This window comes from Sinocyclocheilus anshuiensis, unplaced genomic scaffold (assembly GCF_001515605.1).
Source record: "Sinocyclocheilus anshuiensis isolate Anshui unplaced genomic scaffold, SAMN03320099.WGS_v1.1 scaffold1095, whole genome shotgun sequence".
Lineage (NCBI taxonomy): Eukaryota > Metazoa > Chordata > Actinopteri > Cypriniformes > Cyprinidae > Sinocyclocheilus > Sinocyclocheilus anshuiensis.
The window spans coordinates 1,027,479-1,043,147 of NW_015544226.1; the positions used below are offsets into that span (position 1 = coordinate 1,027,479).

Genomic DNA, 15,669 nt, shown 5'->3' on the forward strand with positions numbered 1-15,669 from the left:
ATCAAAGAACAAAAGAAAAAGAGAAATCCTTGGACTGTTCTAGTCGCTGATTAACTTTTGTAGCTTGAATAAAGATTACTATGTATACAGCAGTTTATGCATATATAATATAGTTTATGTGAAGATTGATTTAAAATCACTTAAATTAAAAGATGTTATATATTTCAGAGCCTATTAAATGTTAAAAAATAATGACTTTCAATTATACTGTAATGGTGAATGGCTATAATTAATAGGGAAAATTGAGGGAAAATGCACCAGCAGGACAAATTTTAATTTTTTAAAAATATGTTTAGTTATTGTAGTAGTAATAACTGTCTGTTTTTGCAAAAAGAGTTTCATGGCCGGTAAAAAAAAATTTGGGCCGTTACATTTTATCATGTCACCATTGGCAGGTGTGGCAAAAAGTTAGTTTTAGGCCCTGTGTATATATAATGTGATATATAAGTATATATTAAATGACCGTAAAGAGTTGGGAGAAAATCGGATATGTGTCAGAACCACGTCATATGGATCAGGTTTTAAAGAGACAGCACTGATTTTAAAGTAAAACCTGCTGAAGTCTGTCATTGATGTAAATCAAAGAACAAAAGAAAAAGAGCAATCACTCACTGCTCTTTGCTGATGAACTTTTGTAGCTTGAATAAAGATTAATCTATATTCAGTTTATAGTTTATGATAGGGAAAATTGAGGGAAAATGCACCAGCAGGACAAATTTTAATTTTTTAAAAATATGTTTAGTTATTGTAGTAGTAATAACTGTCTGTTTTTGCAAAAAGAGTTTCATGGCCGGTAAAAAAAAATTTGGGCCGTTACATTTTATCATGTCACCATTGGCAGGTGTGGCAAAAAGTTAGTTTTAGGCCCTGTGTATATATAATGTGATATATAAGTATATATAAGTACATAAGTATATATATGATATATAAGTATATATAAGTACATAAGTATATATATAATATATACAGGTGCATCTCAATGAATTAGAATGTCATGGAAAAGTTCATTTATTTCAGTAATTCAACTCAAATTGTGAAACTCGTGTATTAAATAAATTCAATGCACACAGACTGAAGTAGTTTAAGTCTTTGGTTCTTTTAATTGTGAATTTGAGTTGAGTTACTGAAATGAACTTTTCCACGACATTCTAATTTATTGAGATGCACCTGTATATATATAATTATTATTTTTTTCTCTCAAAAAATCTGTTTTAAGTTATGTTACCTGTTTTAGTAATGTATATATAAACTAGTAAATATTACTATAATGTATTTAGAGAATATCTTCAATTAAATACATTCCTTTTTTCTTATTCCAGTGGTATTTTTGTAGTGAGTGCTAACAAAAAATGGATCTAACAACTATCTTAAAAAGACAGGAAATAATTTTCTGATGACCCCCACACATAAGCCCCCACAATCCTGAATTAGTAGTTATGAAATGACTTGATTAGATGTACTTTTTTTTTGCAATTAGTACACAAAAAATTGACTTTTCTTTCTTAACAGTGTGATTGTTGTGTTTGACAGATGGGGGTCTGACAGAGATTGCAGTAGCCTTCGATAACACTCTGATCATGTACGGTTTCTGCAGCCTGAAGGAGCCCAGCGCAGCCCTGCCACGCTACATCCTCATCAACTGGGTGAGATGACGCAACAACCTGCGTTCAGTGAATTTTGAAACCCGTTAGCAAGAACACTAGCTCTAGAGGTCAACAAAGACACAGCAGTCAACATAACCACAGTCAATCAACATTGGTGCTGCCCTGAAATCAGACATGCGTTCTTTTATCATACAAAAGCAGGAAATAATTTTGTGATGGTGGTCGGAGCAAGACCCCACTTCAGGCCCCCACAATCCTGAATTAGTAGTTATGAAATTGCTATTTTGCTAAAAATCCAAGATTAGATTAGAAGACACATTCTGTTAACTTGTGGTTAGGCTGATATGGGTCAGTATAACAGTTAGTGGCTTGAAGGCGTTTAGATTTTTTAAACATGAGTTGTATGGCAAACATTATGGCTGAATCACTGGATAATATTGCTTAGAATAGATAAAATATAAGAACGAGCCTCCAGGCATGATTTTAGTTCTATTTAGATCATCCATTTTTAAGTTGCCGCCAGTATTTTGAACTGTAAAAAGCGAAGTACTGGCTGTTGGACACAACTCATGAAAGACACTCTTAGATGCTTTCATTATTTTCCTATTTTCATTTAATTACAAGCATGTTTTGTACTTTGTATTCTTAGTACTCGTCCCTTTATGTCACATCAATTATTTTAAATTGTGTGAGCTTGATTATTTTCAATGGGTGCTGATCAGAGATGTCTGCCTGTTGTTTAGTTGAATTATTAAAGTGGCAGTATCTCTTAAATGTATTGTTACCTTGGAAACGCATGCCATGGTTGCAGTGGAACACAGTATTCACTTCAATGTAAGGTTTAAGGATGTGATTATCAGGTTTTTGTTTTCTGAATGCAGTGGTTGTAACTACCTGGGGGAGCAATCTGAGACTATTATATATTGCCAGTACTCCAAAGTGTGCTAGACATTTTTTATGTACAGTTGTGTTCTTTGAATAAACACATATATGACAACATGTGTTCAGGTTGGTGAAGATGTGCCTGATGCCAGGAAGTGTGCCTGTGCCAGTCATGTAGCCGCCATAGCGGAGTTTTTCCAGGTGGGTCTCACCAAGGTAAAACAACCATCTTTTACTTCTCTTCTAAATTCGGTAATGACCCATTTCAGAGACATATGATTCCACTGTCACTGTCATTTTTACATCATCTCTGCTCTGAGCATGCGAGGAGAGTTAGCTGTTAGGTTTCGCAGTCATCTTTTGTGACATTTCTTTGAAAACTGTCTGGAAAAAAAGGAAATGTCATTCATCCAAAACTATTTTCTTTGTTAGTGTTGGGATGAATCTCACAAAACTTGGTCCAGAGCAGGTTGAGTTCACCACAAAATCAAATGAAAGAAATGAGAATTTATACTTTGGAGATAATTAAAGAAGATTATTTTGTACTATCCTTTTTTTTGTTTGTTTTACATTGTGACTCATTGTGACATTATTTTGGTGACAATTAAGCATGTTGTCCCCCCAGTTCTCATTACCGTAATGCACACAAAATGAATTATCATTACTATAATGCAAAAATGACTTTTTAAAAAAAATAAATTATTTATATTTCATTTAAGTTTTTTGACATACCCTGTCTTTAATTTATGATTTTTTTTATTTAAAGAATTATGTCCAGACAAGATGATTTCCATTAGTTTGTTACAGCATTGAGAATCCAATGAGAATCGACATTGAGAATTATGAAAATTACAAAAACAATGAGAATTGTTGGGGAAATGTGGAAAATTGTCATAAAATAAATTACATTTTTAAAATGTAATTATTAAATTAAAATAAATTATTTATAGAAAGTATATTTTATTTTATTTTTCAGTGCAATATTAATTAGAAAACAATACAAAAATAAAATGTAAAATATTTTCACATTTTTTACTAAATAAACACATGTACAATTATAATGAATAATTGTATTTTTTATTTTTGTTTATTTTCATTTAGAGTATGTGCTTATTTTTTATCTTTGAAATACCTTAAGAAAATCAAAGTAAAAAGTAATCTAGACATGTTTTCACAAAATAAACAAGAACAAAATATTAAATCTTTTTTATTATTATTTATTTTTATTTACAGTATATGCATTAAAAATCCATTTTTTTATTTCGTTTTTACTCAGTGAAAAAAATAATAATAAAAATTTAGTGGACCTGGACCTGTTTTTGTGAACTTCTCCCATTGAAACATAATTGGTGTTTTTCAGAAGTTGTTTTTAAGTGTAAATTTCAAACATTGATTCATAATGCATGAATTCTAACATAATGTTTTAGTGCTTTTCAATACCACCATCTCCTCTGTTGTTGTTTCGGCTTACTGTATGGCTTTCTTTAACAGCATGCCTCTTTAGCTCTGCTGCAATTCAGTCCTGTGTTCCAGCAGATAAGAGTAAATCACAAGTCATGTGGGTGGGCCACAGAGTCTTGGGGGGTTTGCTGCATGTGTGTGTGCTTCTGCGTGCATGTACCTAACAGTTAGTAATGTGCAGCAGAAGATGTTTCTAGATGACTAACACGGTCCTCTTCGGGGCTATTGTGTTGGAGGTGTCTGTCAGTGTGAGAGATCTGAATGGGGGGCCGCTCGGCTTTTCAGATCTCTCAATCTCTTCAACGTGGGTGCGTGGGCGAGAAAAGGAGAGAGAGAGAATAGAGGTATTGAGGTAGAGAAACTCCACGATGAAACATCAGCGAGATGACCAAGGCAGCCACAGAGATTGTGCTTTTGGGTTGAAAGAGAGACTATGCTATCAGGAATGAATTGATCTAAAGTGCCAGTCAACTCATCGGCTGCTCTTTTTAAGCTACTGAAAAGACTGATGGCGGCATTCATGTAGCTATGTCAGAGGAACACACATGAGCTAGATATAGTCGGTTGTTTGATGTTCTTATAAAAGCTTAGTTAGAGGTCCAGCTCAGTATGCTGTGATGCTCACACAAACGCTCTTGCTTGCTTACAAGCACATTGAAGACCCGTTTTATCTTGCTTGAAAAGCCTAATTGCATTTACTTCTCATGTGAATGAATTTTGTTTTTCTCATTGTTTATACTGATTCATAGTTATCCCTTCATATGTTATTCACTGTTATTCTGAACTCATTCTTTCATTAATGTGATTGATGATTTAATAATGTACACTACTGTTCAAAAGTTTGGGGTTAGTGAGATGTTAATTTTTTTTAAGAAATTAATACTTTTATTCAGCAAGGGTGCATTAAATTGATCAAAAATGACAGTAAAGACATTCATGACGTTACAAAAGATTTCTATTTCAAATAAACTTTCTATCCATCAAAGAATCCTGAAAAATGTGTATCACGATTTCACAAAAATATTAAGCACCACAGCCGTGATATCTTTCTTGAGCACCAGATTATCATATTAGAATGATTTCTGAAGAATCATGTGACAATGAAGACTAGAGTAATGGCTGGTGAACGCAGCTTTCCCATCACTGGAATAAACTACATTTTAAAATATATTAAAATAGAATACAGTTATTTTGAATTGTAATAATAATATTTCTCAATATTACTGTTTTTACTGATAAATAAATATATGCAGCCTTGTTGAGAGTTCTTTCAGAAACATTACCTTACTTTATCTTACAGACCACAAATTTTTGATGTAAAGTGTAGATTGTGTTACAGTGCCACCTATTGATGTTTACTTTATTATCTACATTAATAATTAGCAGTTCTCAAATTAGGGCAGGGCATTATAGCTAGAAATTATATCTCAGTGTTTTTTAGCCTATATATAGATAGTGATAAATTACTAAAAAGATTGTTTTAAGTGTTTGTGTTGTTGTTTTTAAATAATCATTTTTAAACATTTCCACACTGTTTTTCACTAAATAGAAGAGCATTTAACAGAATTATATCTGATCATTTTTGTTTATTTTTATGCATTGATATAACAGTTCTGTAGTCATACTGTAAACAGAAATATTTACCTGTGTTTATGATTTTACTAAAACATTTTAATTCATAGAAAATGCCATAATTGGACAATTATTGCTGTTTTTAACCGTTTACAGAAATTAATCAGACTTAACAACTCCAAAAACACTCAAATGAATCTCTGAATACGAATTTTGAACCGGTCCCTTTAAACAGACATTTAGAACCAATTCACACAAATGAATCAAACTTAACCAACGCTACACGATTTTTGGTACTGAACTTGAATTCAGAAACACTTTTTAAACATTAAACACCTTCTCGTACTCTCAAGTCATGGGACAAGGAAGAATCAGAAAATGTCTTTAGGAAACTTGTCAAGTAGAGTTTGTCCATGCTTAGCACCACTGAGGCCTTTTGGTGTAGCCTGATGCTTTTGTGACTTTCTTCTTTTTTCTGACACACTTGGGACAAGCTGTATGCCATAGCGACTTAAAGTGCTCATCATTTAAATGCACGGTTTATGCTGGTTGCCAGGTGACGTGTGTGCGTGTGCAGCAGTACTACTGATGCTCTTTTTCTCTTTCCAGGGTGTTGACATCGTCGTGAACGCTAGCACCATGGATGACATCGACCCCTCAGCTATCGGACAGAGGCTGACCAATGGGACGGCTCCAGTGGCCAGTCCAGTGCTAAGCCGCCTGCGAATGAAAGACGAGGAGAACGCAGAGCACGTTGTGCGTGACTGGTGACAGAAGGGCTGCTTAAGGGATGGGGGGGGCGGTGTGTATGTGTGTGTGTGTGTGTGTGTGTGTGTGTGTGTGTGTGTGCGTATATGTGTGGGCTTGTTTACGTGCATATGGACGCTACTGGAAAGGGGTCAAATCAAGTTGTCTGTGAATGGCTCTCTAATAGTGTGATGTCTGACACAGGGGCACAGCCTCGTTGCTGTTTTTTAGGAAAGAGCTCTTAGAGCTACATTGTTGATCCAGAGGAACTGAAACAATGATTGTTTCTGTATGTGAAACACTGCGTTGATTCACACACTTTTAAAATAACCAAGCTCCTTCCTGCTGTTTTGCTCACTTATCTGAATGACGTCTCTACAAGTATATTTGTATACTTCATTGTAACCCCTATAATTTGGTATTAGTGTATCAAACCGTAGCATTTCAGCCAAGCAAATTCAACCACAAAGTGATGTTGGTGTAATCTAATCTCAAAGCCAGGTTGTACATCTTTGATACACCTGTAACAATATTTTACAATAAGGTCCTGTTCATTAGCATTAGTTAATGCATTAGCTAACAATGAACAGTATATTTTTTTACAGCATTTAATAATCTTTATTAATGTTAGCTAATAAAAATACAATTCATGGAAGTTCACACTGAATTAACCAATATTAATAGATAAACATTTTTATTTGAAAAATTTTGTAAATTAACAGTAACTACGATTAATAAATGCTGATTACAGTTAGACTAACAAATGATTAACACAGTATTGTTCATTATTTGGTAATTTTTTCTAGTGTAGTTAACTAATGTTAATAAAAGATATAAAAACGATATAAAGTGTTTCCTAGACAGGGAAATTGTCTCTGTGTGTGTCTGCTTTCTAGCTGTCCCCATAGTGCCTCCCTTGGATCAACATCTTTGTCCTCAGTTAGCTGTCCAATTAAAACGGCCTGTACTCACACTTCCCCTTTCCTCCTGACCGCAGGGCACCACCTACGAGAAAACAAATGCAGAGATCGAGATGAAGAAAATCAATCGAGGAGAGTTCTGGGAACAAGCCAAGGTAGAAATTTGATTCCGATGGGTTTCTGCTGCAAAGATGCTTGATCTGAGACTCTTCAGGATGGCAGTGTGAACCGCTGTAAACTAGTTCTAGCGCACAATGTGACGGGTCAGCTGACTAGTCTCTTTGTTTTAACATTATGAGGAAGTGGTTCTGTCAGATTTGTTTGATACTGTTCGATCATTAGCAGCTAAGAATACTCTCATAGATAAATGAAATTGTACTAACTGTGTACAGAGGTGTTTTGTTTTGTTTTATTTTGTTTTTATTAAACTATGGGCACTTTTGTCTCTGGGGTTTTATTAAAACTTTCTTGGGGGGTCTTGGAAACTTTTTACCATACCTATACTACTACATTCTTTTTTTATGTAGCCTACAGATTTCAGTCCTAATTAGTGAAAATCTATTATAAAAATATTGCTCTATTTGGAAGCTTTGATCATCTAAGCAGTAAAATAAAGGTAATATTTATTGAGTGAAAAATGTCTATATTGATTTTTACAAAGATTATGGCTGTTATTTTCACCACTAACAACAATTTTGCCCGATAATATTTTATAATAGATTAGTGTACTTGTTTCCTAAGGTGTCATTGTAGATCAGTTTGAGACATATGTGAAAATTTTTTTATGTAAATATCACAACAGAATATTTGCTTTGCATCATTTTAGAACCATACTGTAGTTTTGCAATATTAATATCACATATACAGTATGAATACTTACTAATAAAATTTAAATATTATTTATTAACAACATTAATAATTCAAATTGTTGTTGTTGTTATTGTTGATTAACAGTAAGAAATTATTATTTAACTGTGCATTTAGGTTACATAAAGTGCTAGCTGTTAGCCTTAGCATCCATAAATGTTTACAATGTTATTTTCACTTCAGAATTGTATTAAACTAAATAGATTAGTTAAAGGTGTGTTAAAAATGGCTGGTTCATAAAAATGGTAGAATTCTTCTAGTTGAAGAAACATTCTGCAGATTGCTGTAGAAAAATGGAGGCTTGTATCTCTTACATACATTTACTGTTTTTTTTTTTGTTTTGTTTTTTTTGCACAAAATAAGAGTATTGCGTTCGACAATGTTTAGATCTGTTTTTATCCACTAAAATTTAAAACCAAATACATCAAATATAAATGAAATAAGGAAAAATAATAAGTATAAATGTTATTGTCGTAATCTTATTGTGACTGTAAATTCATTTTACTGATGTTTTACTGACACGTGCCTTGTTTAAAGCGGGAAGAGGAGTTGAGAAAGGAGGAAGAGAGAAGGAAGGCTGTGGAGGAACAGAAGCGCTTTGAAACAGAGAGGATGGAGCTGGAAAGAAAAGAGCAAGAGGAAAGAGAGAAGCGCTACCGTGAGAGGGAGCAGAAGATCGAGGAACAGAGGTAGGAAGGATGCCACAATGGCCAACACTGATGACCCTCAGCCATATATTATTATAATGCTATCTGTTTTTATATACGTGGTCACAGGAAGAAGATGCAGGAGGAGGAAGAGGCCAAAGACAGGAATCAAACCTTGATTGTAAGAGTGCGTATGCTTTGCATACAGTAAACCAGGTTTGGTGTTTTAAGAGATATTTTAGGGCTTGAATCATCTACAGAATGCATGATGGTCTATGGGTGGTAACCGGAAGGTAACCAGAAGAAGAAGAAGACCCATGTGTCTTAAGTAATATTGTCCTGTAATAAATGGATAAATGGCTTTGGGCAGTATACAGACTTCAGAAGTATTTACACAAAATCAGATTTATTGCACTAATCATCTGGAAAGTAAATAAGTTACAAACAACTGTTATTAAAGGGGTCATATGATGCTATTTTAAAGATCTTTATTTTGTGTATTTGGTGTAACAGAATATGTTGACATGCTTTAATGTTCAAAAAACACATTATTTTTAAAATACTGTACATTATTGTAGGTCCTCTATGCCCTGCCTCTCTCAAACACGTCGTTTTCAACAAAGCCCCCTCCTTTGACAAGCACAGTCTGCTTTGATTGGCCAGCTGCATTGTGATTAGCCGAACACCACAAGCATGCGTCGGAAATGTAACACCCCTTACCATAATTGCTTCAGCTTTCAAAGTAAATATCAAGACAGTTAATAATGTCGTTAGTTTTACCATCAGTTCAAGCCCGAAAGGGCAACAGAGTCGCGTGACAGACACAGTGATGATGCAGTACACAAGCCGCGGTTAAGACAGCTGACGTGCTATGATTTCTGACAGGCAGTTCACTCTCCTGTGATGTGACCCTGTTAGGAAAACTTGAAATCGCATCATATGACCCCTTTAAAAAAAAAAAGTTTTTGCTGCCCCCTGCTGGAAATAAACAGGTGCGTTCATCCACTTCACAGACAGAGCTCAGTTATGAAGACCCTGCCCTGGAGAAAAGAGAAACAGAGGTTGAGGTGGGTTGAAACAGAGCTTTTAGGGCCACACCAGCATCGATTCGTTTCACAGATAAGTGTTTTCAAAAGGAGAACAGATTCCGACCCTAACAAACTAAAATGTGGGGCAGATTTGTGTTATAACGACAGATATTCTGCTGGGGTTTACATGTGGGTCAGTGGGATTCCTCATGCTATTTCAAGAGTTTCTGTGTTTCGGTGCGTGTGCAGTCAATAGGATCTTCAGTCTGAGAAGGAACCAAAAAAAAAAATCCTTCTTACCTGCAATTATTTTTATTTGTCACATCATGTATTACTGGTTTAAATTCATGATTCCATCTAAAATATCACTCTAAACATGCAGTGTTGTACGAATATATCCAAATAGGAAATTAATAGAAAATTGTTTAATTATAATTAGTTATTAATGGACAATTATTTGTTTAGCTATTGTTATAATAATAATAATTATATATGTAATCGTATTATGTGTTTTGTAATTATGTGTTCAATTAAATTATCTAAATTTATTTTATAAACTGGAATTTGTTTCACCTCCTTTTCCTGTGTTCATACAGTATGTTGACAGGATGTGGCAACTTTCATTACCCAGGAAAATTATTAAATTCCATCTTAATGTGCAGTGTGCAAAGAATACATCCAAAGAGAAAAATAATGAAAAAAAATATTTTGCTATCTTATAAGACATTAATAATAATAATATACATATAAATATTATTTTGTCTATTTTATCTAATTCTATCTATCTATCTATCTAGGCCTATATCTATCTACTATATATTACGTTTTACCTCGTTTTCCCGTGTTAATATGTTTATAGGAAGCGGCAGCCATCATTGCCCAAAGGCCCATTAACCCACGGGAATTCTTCAAGCAGAGAGAGAGGGCCATAGCCAGCAGTGTGGACATCTCACCAGTCACCACGCACAGGACCGGTAAGATCATAGTAAAAGCGTGGAGAAGAGGAGGAGGAGGGCGTAGATGCTAAATCCTAAGCCTTTGTTTGTCCTGCTTCTTGCTTTTCACGTGTCTCTCCTACTGTCATTTAATTTGAATAAAACAACACAGCTCAGGAGAGACCCTCTGTCTCAGAATGTACTGAAATATGTAATATAATAATGTTAGGGTCATAGTTGAATTATGTAGATAGATATACTTTTATGCATTAATATAGAGAACAGAGGTTAAAGAGGATCTAAATTTCATATACTCCCAACAATTATTGTAAGCCACAGTTATAAATGTGAGAATGTTTTAAATCGTATAACAAAATATCAAACAAAGTGTATATTTAAATTTTTTGAATGTATTCAAAATTTAAATATGCAACCTACAGAGAATAACCAGTTTGAATAATTAATTGATGGATATACAGTATAGATAGATAGATAGATAGATAGATAGATAGATAATTCAAATGTTATAATAACATGCTCATAGTTAATTTGATGAGCTAAGATGCCACATTGTGGCCAGAATCTAAGCTAAACCAGTTTGACTAGGCTGGAAGACCAGTTAAACCAACAAAATCAGCTTAAACCACCTCCGGCTGGTCATTTTGATTAAAACAAATAGTACAATCTAAATAATAATAATAATTAAAAACCTAACATTTCTGTGTACTAATGTATTGTGCTTAGCATAGCTTAGCAACATGCTAACAACATGCAAACTATTGGAATCAATTTGTTAATTGTGCTTTGCTAAGTCATACAGCTTGCTGATTGATGTTATTTCTTAGTGAAGTGACTAGTTGAGAAGATAATATTTTGGTCCAAATAGCCTAGTTTTTTCACATAAGGTTCAAATGTACCAACTGGAAGTTGAGTAAATCCATGATTTCTATACCTGCTGGAAAAAGCGGCTGGAAATTCCGAACAAGGACTGCTGTTTGACCATCTTAAACCAGCAATCCACCTTAGGATAGTTTATGTAGGGATTTTTTCAGCAGGGATGCTGAAGCGAAGATTACTTTATTGTAAAAAATTGTATATTGGTGCCATTTTCCAACAGACTGTATGGTCCTGCTGAACAATGCAATATTATTACTGGATGATTGTGCCATTTCATTGTTTATTTAAGATCATAGAATTTTCAGTGTTGGAGTGAATGTCAAACTCCTCACTAGCATCTGTTGCTGAAGGGTACAGACACTGAAACAACTACTGCTTTATGCTCAGAGGGTGTGAAACCATCACACTAACAACTGTTTTCTTACCTCTCTCCTTCTACCTCACTATTTTCTCTCCATTTCTTGGTAATTTCTTTTTTCTTCTGATCACTCTATCCTTTTGGTTGTCAACACATCTGTTTGATTTCCTTTTCGATCATCTGTCCATTCCATCTATCCTTCTGATGACCCTGGATCTTATTTAACCTCTACCCAACTGCCGCACATCCATCATTGCTTCTGTTTTGAACTCGTGCTTCTCTATTTCTCTAATCATTTCTCTTTTATACAAATTTTTTCCCTCTCTATCCCTGGATTTCTTTCCTCCTGTCTATCTGGTCTGGTCTTCCTCTGTCACACCCGTGTACGTCACTATATGTGGGTGTCCGTGTGTCCCGCACGATGGTCCTGTCTTCCGTTTACCAGGCCGCTTGGACAGTCCATTCTTGAGGCAGCAGCACAGTCCATCCGATTGCAGCCCGTCCCCTTCTCGCACTCCGCCGCATTCACGGCGGCAGCCAGGTCCACCTGGTAGGTACTGGACAGATCTTGCTGAGGGATACTGCATCAGCATAGGATCACGAAGTCACCATCTTAGCCTTTAGCCACCCTCCTCACTGAATTATCGTTTTTCTTTTGGCTTCCTCTGCAACACTGCGCTTCTCAGAGCATTCACTGTGGCTGCACTGTACCGGATACACCCTGGTCTTCCAGTGTCAGTATGTGCTAGTATTAAAGGGATAGTTCACCCTGAAATTAAGAAAATGTCACCATTTGCTCACCCTCATGTCACTCCAAACCTGTATGACTTAGTTTCTTCTGTGGAACACTAATGGAGCTATTTGACGGAATGTCCAAGCTGCTCTTTTCCCTAAATGAAAGTGCCTGTGATGCACCCTAAAAGACAAAAAGAAACATGGGATTAGATCGTTTATCACAATCTTTCATCTAATAGTTAATATATCATAATCTTAATATGCATTTTAACAAAAATTACTTCACTGGTTATTAATATTTGAAAAACTGTCCGACAAATTACTACTGTGACCAACAAAATCATGTAGTACAATCAACATGCAGAAACATTTAGGGGGAAAAAAAAATAAAACATGAAATATCATCATAGAGAGGACCCCAAATACTAAAAATATTAAATATTAAAAGTGTAAGGAAAATATGTTATCACTTGATAGCTACACCACATGACATTTTTAGAGTCATTAAAGTTGCAGTCTAGCAGATATAGCGACAGATCTTTTCCTCTGTATTGTGATGTGCATTCAAGTGTAACGACATATCGAAAAAGAAGTATAAACATCGAGCTGGGACTTGGTTCTTCAGAGAGGTTCTTCATTTCACCGAAAGGTCAAGTTATGACATTTTGATAAAACATTACGAGGTCAAAAAAGATCTATAACATGCATTTACACAATAATCACTTCATTCCTACTTTAAATTCATTTTTTTTATTTGTACAAAACGGTATAAAAATTTGTCAAAAGCATACGAAACCAACATGAATACAAGGAGTACATTTCAAAAAATGTATCTTTCCTATACTGCATCGCATTGACTTATCTCCTTTTGTGTTTCACGGAAAAAATAAAGTCTTCTGATTCTGGAATGACATGAGGGTGAGTAAATGATGACAGAATTTCATTTTTCTGTGAATTAATACATTTGAAGGACAGCTGTATTAACTGAAAATCATCCCACTCTGGAGCGGGTTTAGAGCGTCCTGATAAAGACAGAACCACTTTTTACGACAAGTGTATGTGATGACGTGCTCAACTCTTACAGGATGAACTGTATGTCTAATTTCAAGTAACCATCTCCCCTTCTGTATGTCCCATGATCTCAAGTAACCTTCAGTACTAGCTAACTAGACTACGGCCTTCTCAGTGTCACAGTCCATTTCTTTCAACTATTTGAACCATATTGCCATCTTTTCTTGGTCCATAGTCTGTATATGTGTCCTATACTTGTTGTCCGTTGACTTTGTATTTTGCACAGGAAACACTGAGTATGTGTTATTTTGAAGCTATGCCGTGGATGTTTGGAGGACTGAGACAAAGTGATTCTTTTGGTTAGGGCGATCTGGTTGAATCTCACCAATGTTACTCCCCTCATGTCCCCCTTCCTCTCCTCCCATGCTCTTTCTGATGGATAACCGGCGGCCCTGCGTGCACTTCCTTCCATCCTGTTGACCTGTGAGTGTATGCCACGTTGCACCGCATGTGATTGTGGTCTCCGAGTCCTTGGGCTTGCATTCCGTAGACCTTGTGTGACTATGGTGTCGTGCGTGATCTTTGTGGAGCTGACCTTGTGGTGTGTTTGAAAGTAAAATTAAACAGCAACCCAAGGACAAATGGCGCCTGCAATTATCAGTGTGTGCTACGAGGACTAAACATTGGGTCTGTGCTAAGACCCAACATCTAAAGTTCATCTAGAGTGATACAGTTTTACATTTCAGAAATGGGCGAATTTTGTGCCTGTACAACTGTTTTCCTGAAATCAGCTTTTATGATGGTCATTGTCGTTTCATTGATTGTGTTTGTTTTGTCATGTGAGGTCTTCTCTCAGCTGTATCATTTTAAAGTGGCTATCTACAAAATTTGCATCTCAGTGTTTTTGTTGCGTTATGAGTTAGTGACTTCCAGTGGAAAATTTCATAGCGCAGAGGTTGCTCTTTCAGAGCTCAGGAGACTTAATTGGGTTTTAAGAATGTTTCGTCTTAAGCAAATTTGTCTCAGATGTTTCTCCTGAAATTCCTAAAATAGAATTAAATGAGATGATGCTTGACATACACTAAGAATTAGCTCAGATTTGGTTTTGAATTAATTAGATAACTGTTTGAGTTAATATCGAAATCTCTGACTTTTGATTGCAGACTTAATCTCTGCAAACCTGAGCATGATTTGTGATTAGTTCTGAGAATATTTTTGAGATTGTAAAAATTAAATTTGCTCTCTGTTAAATATTATTGTCCAGGAGAAACAATTGAGATGTTAAAGAGATCTTAATTGTGGTTGTTCTTTCCAGTGGGTTGGTGTGTCATTATTTAGATATCCTCTAAAAATTGCATAAACAAGATTAATAGATCTTAGATCTTGGCTGTATGATTACATATTGTCTTATATTGACCACCTGCCACTTTAAAGTCAATTAATTTAATATTTTTTTTAACTTGTCAGCTTGCTTTAGCTTGTCATGAGATCGAGAGGTCAACCTTTAGTGTTTCTGTATGTATCATTTCATAATGCCATGACATATTGGTGGATGCATATGATTATACATGCTTTAGTGCTGTTTTGAGTGTATAAAACATTTTTTATTAATAAAACATCTTTCTTGTGCTGACATTTTTAAGAGTGTGTGCATGTTCAAAAACTACGTGCATTTGTAAATTTGTAAACTAATTTTCTGCGCTGCACACTGTGTTTTGTCTTCACGGTCATGTTGGCATGTCATGTGTTTTGATGTCACGATCATTGACGAGGGCGATGGGGACGATGCACTTTTTGACAGACAAAACATTGCTTGCTATTGTTTGGCATTGTTAGCAATCCTTTCAGACTATTTGTAAACTTTGTCATCTGTGTTGTGATTTATATTTTGGCTGGTATGAGTTACTTGAGATTTACTTGAGCCCACATTAAATGTTTACCTTCTCTTTGATGTCTCAGATGACTCTGCTGAAGGAATCCTCGAACGCAGCATGACCACTGGATG

The 15,669-nt window shown here is 35.1% G+C and overlaps 1 protein-coding gene across 7 annotated transcripts in view; it reads left to right on the forward strand.

Moving 5' to 3' along the window:
- LOC107697373 (drebrin-like) overlaps positions 1–15,669 on the forward strand; it is a 78,075-nt gene that overhangs the window by 55,447 nt on the left and 6,959 nt on the right. For 2 of the 7 annotated variants that reach the window (XM_016498145.1, XM_016498143.1), the window contains exons 3-11: positions 1,531–1,643; positions 2,613–2,702; positions 6,129–6,275; positions 7,264–7,341; positions 8,591–8,742; positions 8,830–8,887; positions 9,714–9,767; positions 10,588–10,702; positions 12,364–12,468. In XM_016498145.1, the coding sequence (XP_016353631.1) occupies positions 1,531–1,643; positions 2,613–2,702; positions 6,129–6,275; positions 7,264–7,341; positions 8,591–8,742; positions 8,830–8,887; positions 9,714–9,767; positions 10,588–10,702; positions 12,364–12,468 (912 nt within the window). The remainder of the gene's footprint in view (positions 1–1,530; positions 1,644–2,612; positions 2,703–6,128; positions 6,276–7,263; positions 7,342–8,590; positions 8,743–8,829; positions 8,888–9,713; positions 9,768–10,587; positions 10,703–12,363; positions 12,469–15,669) is intronic. The other 5 variants (XM_016498150.1, XM_016498149.1, XM_016498146.1 and 2 more) reach the window with 4 other exon arrangements.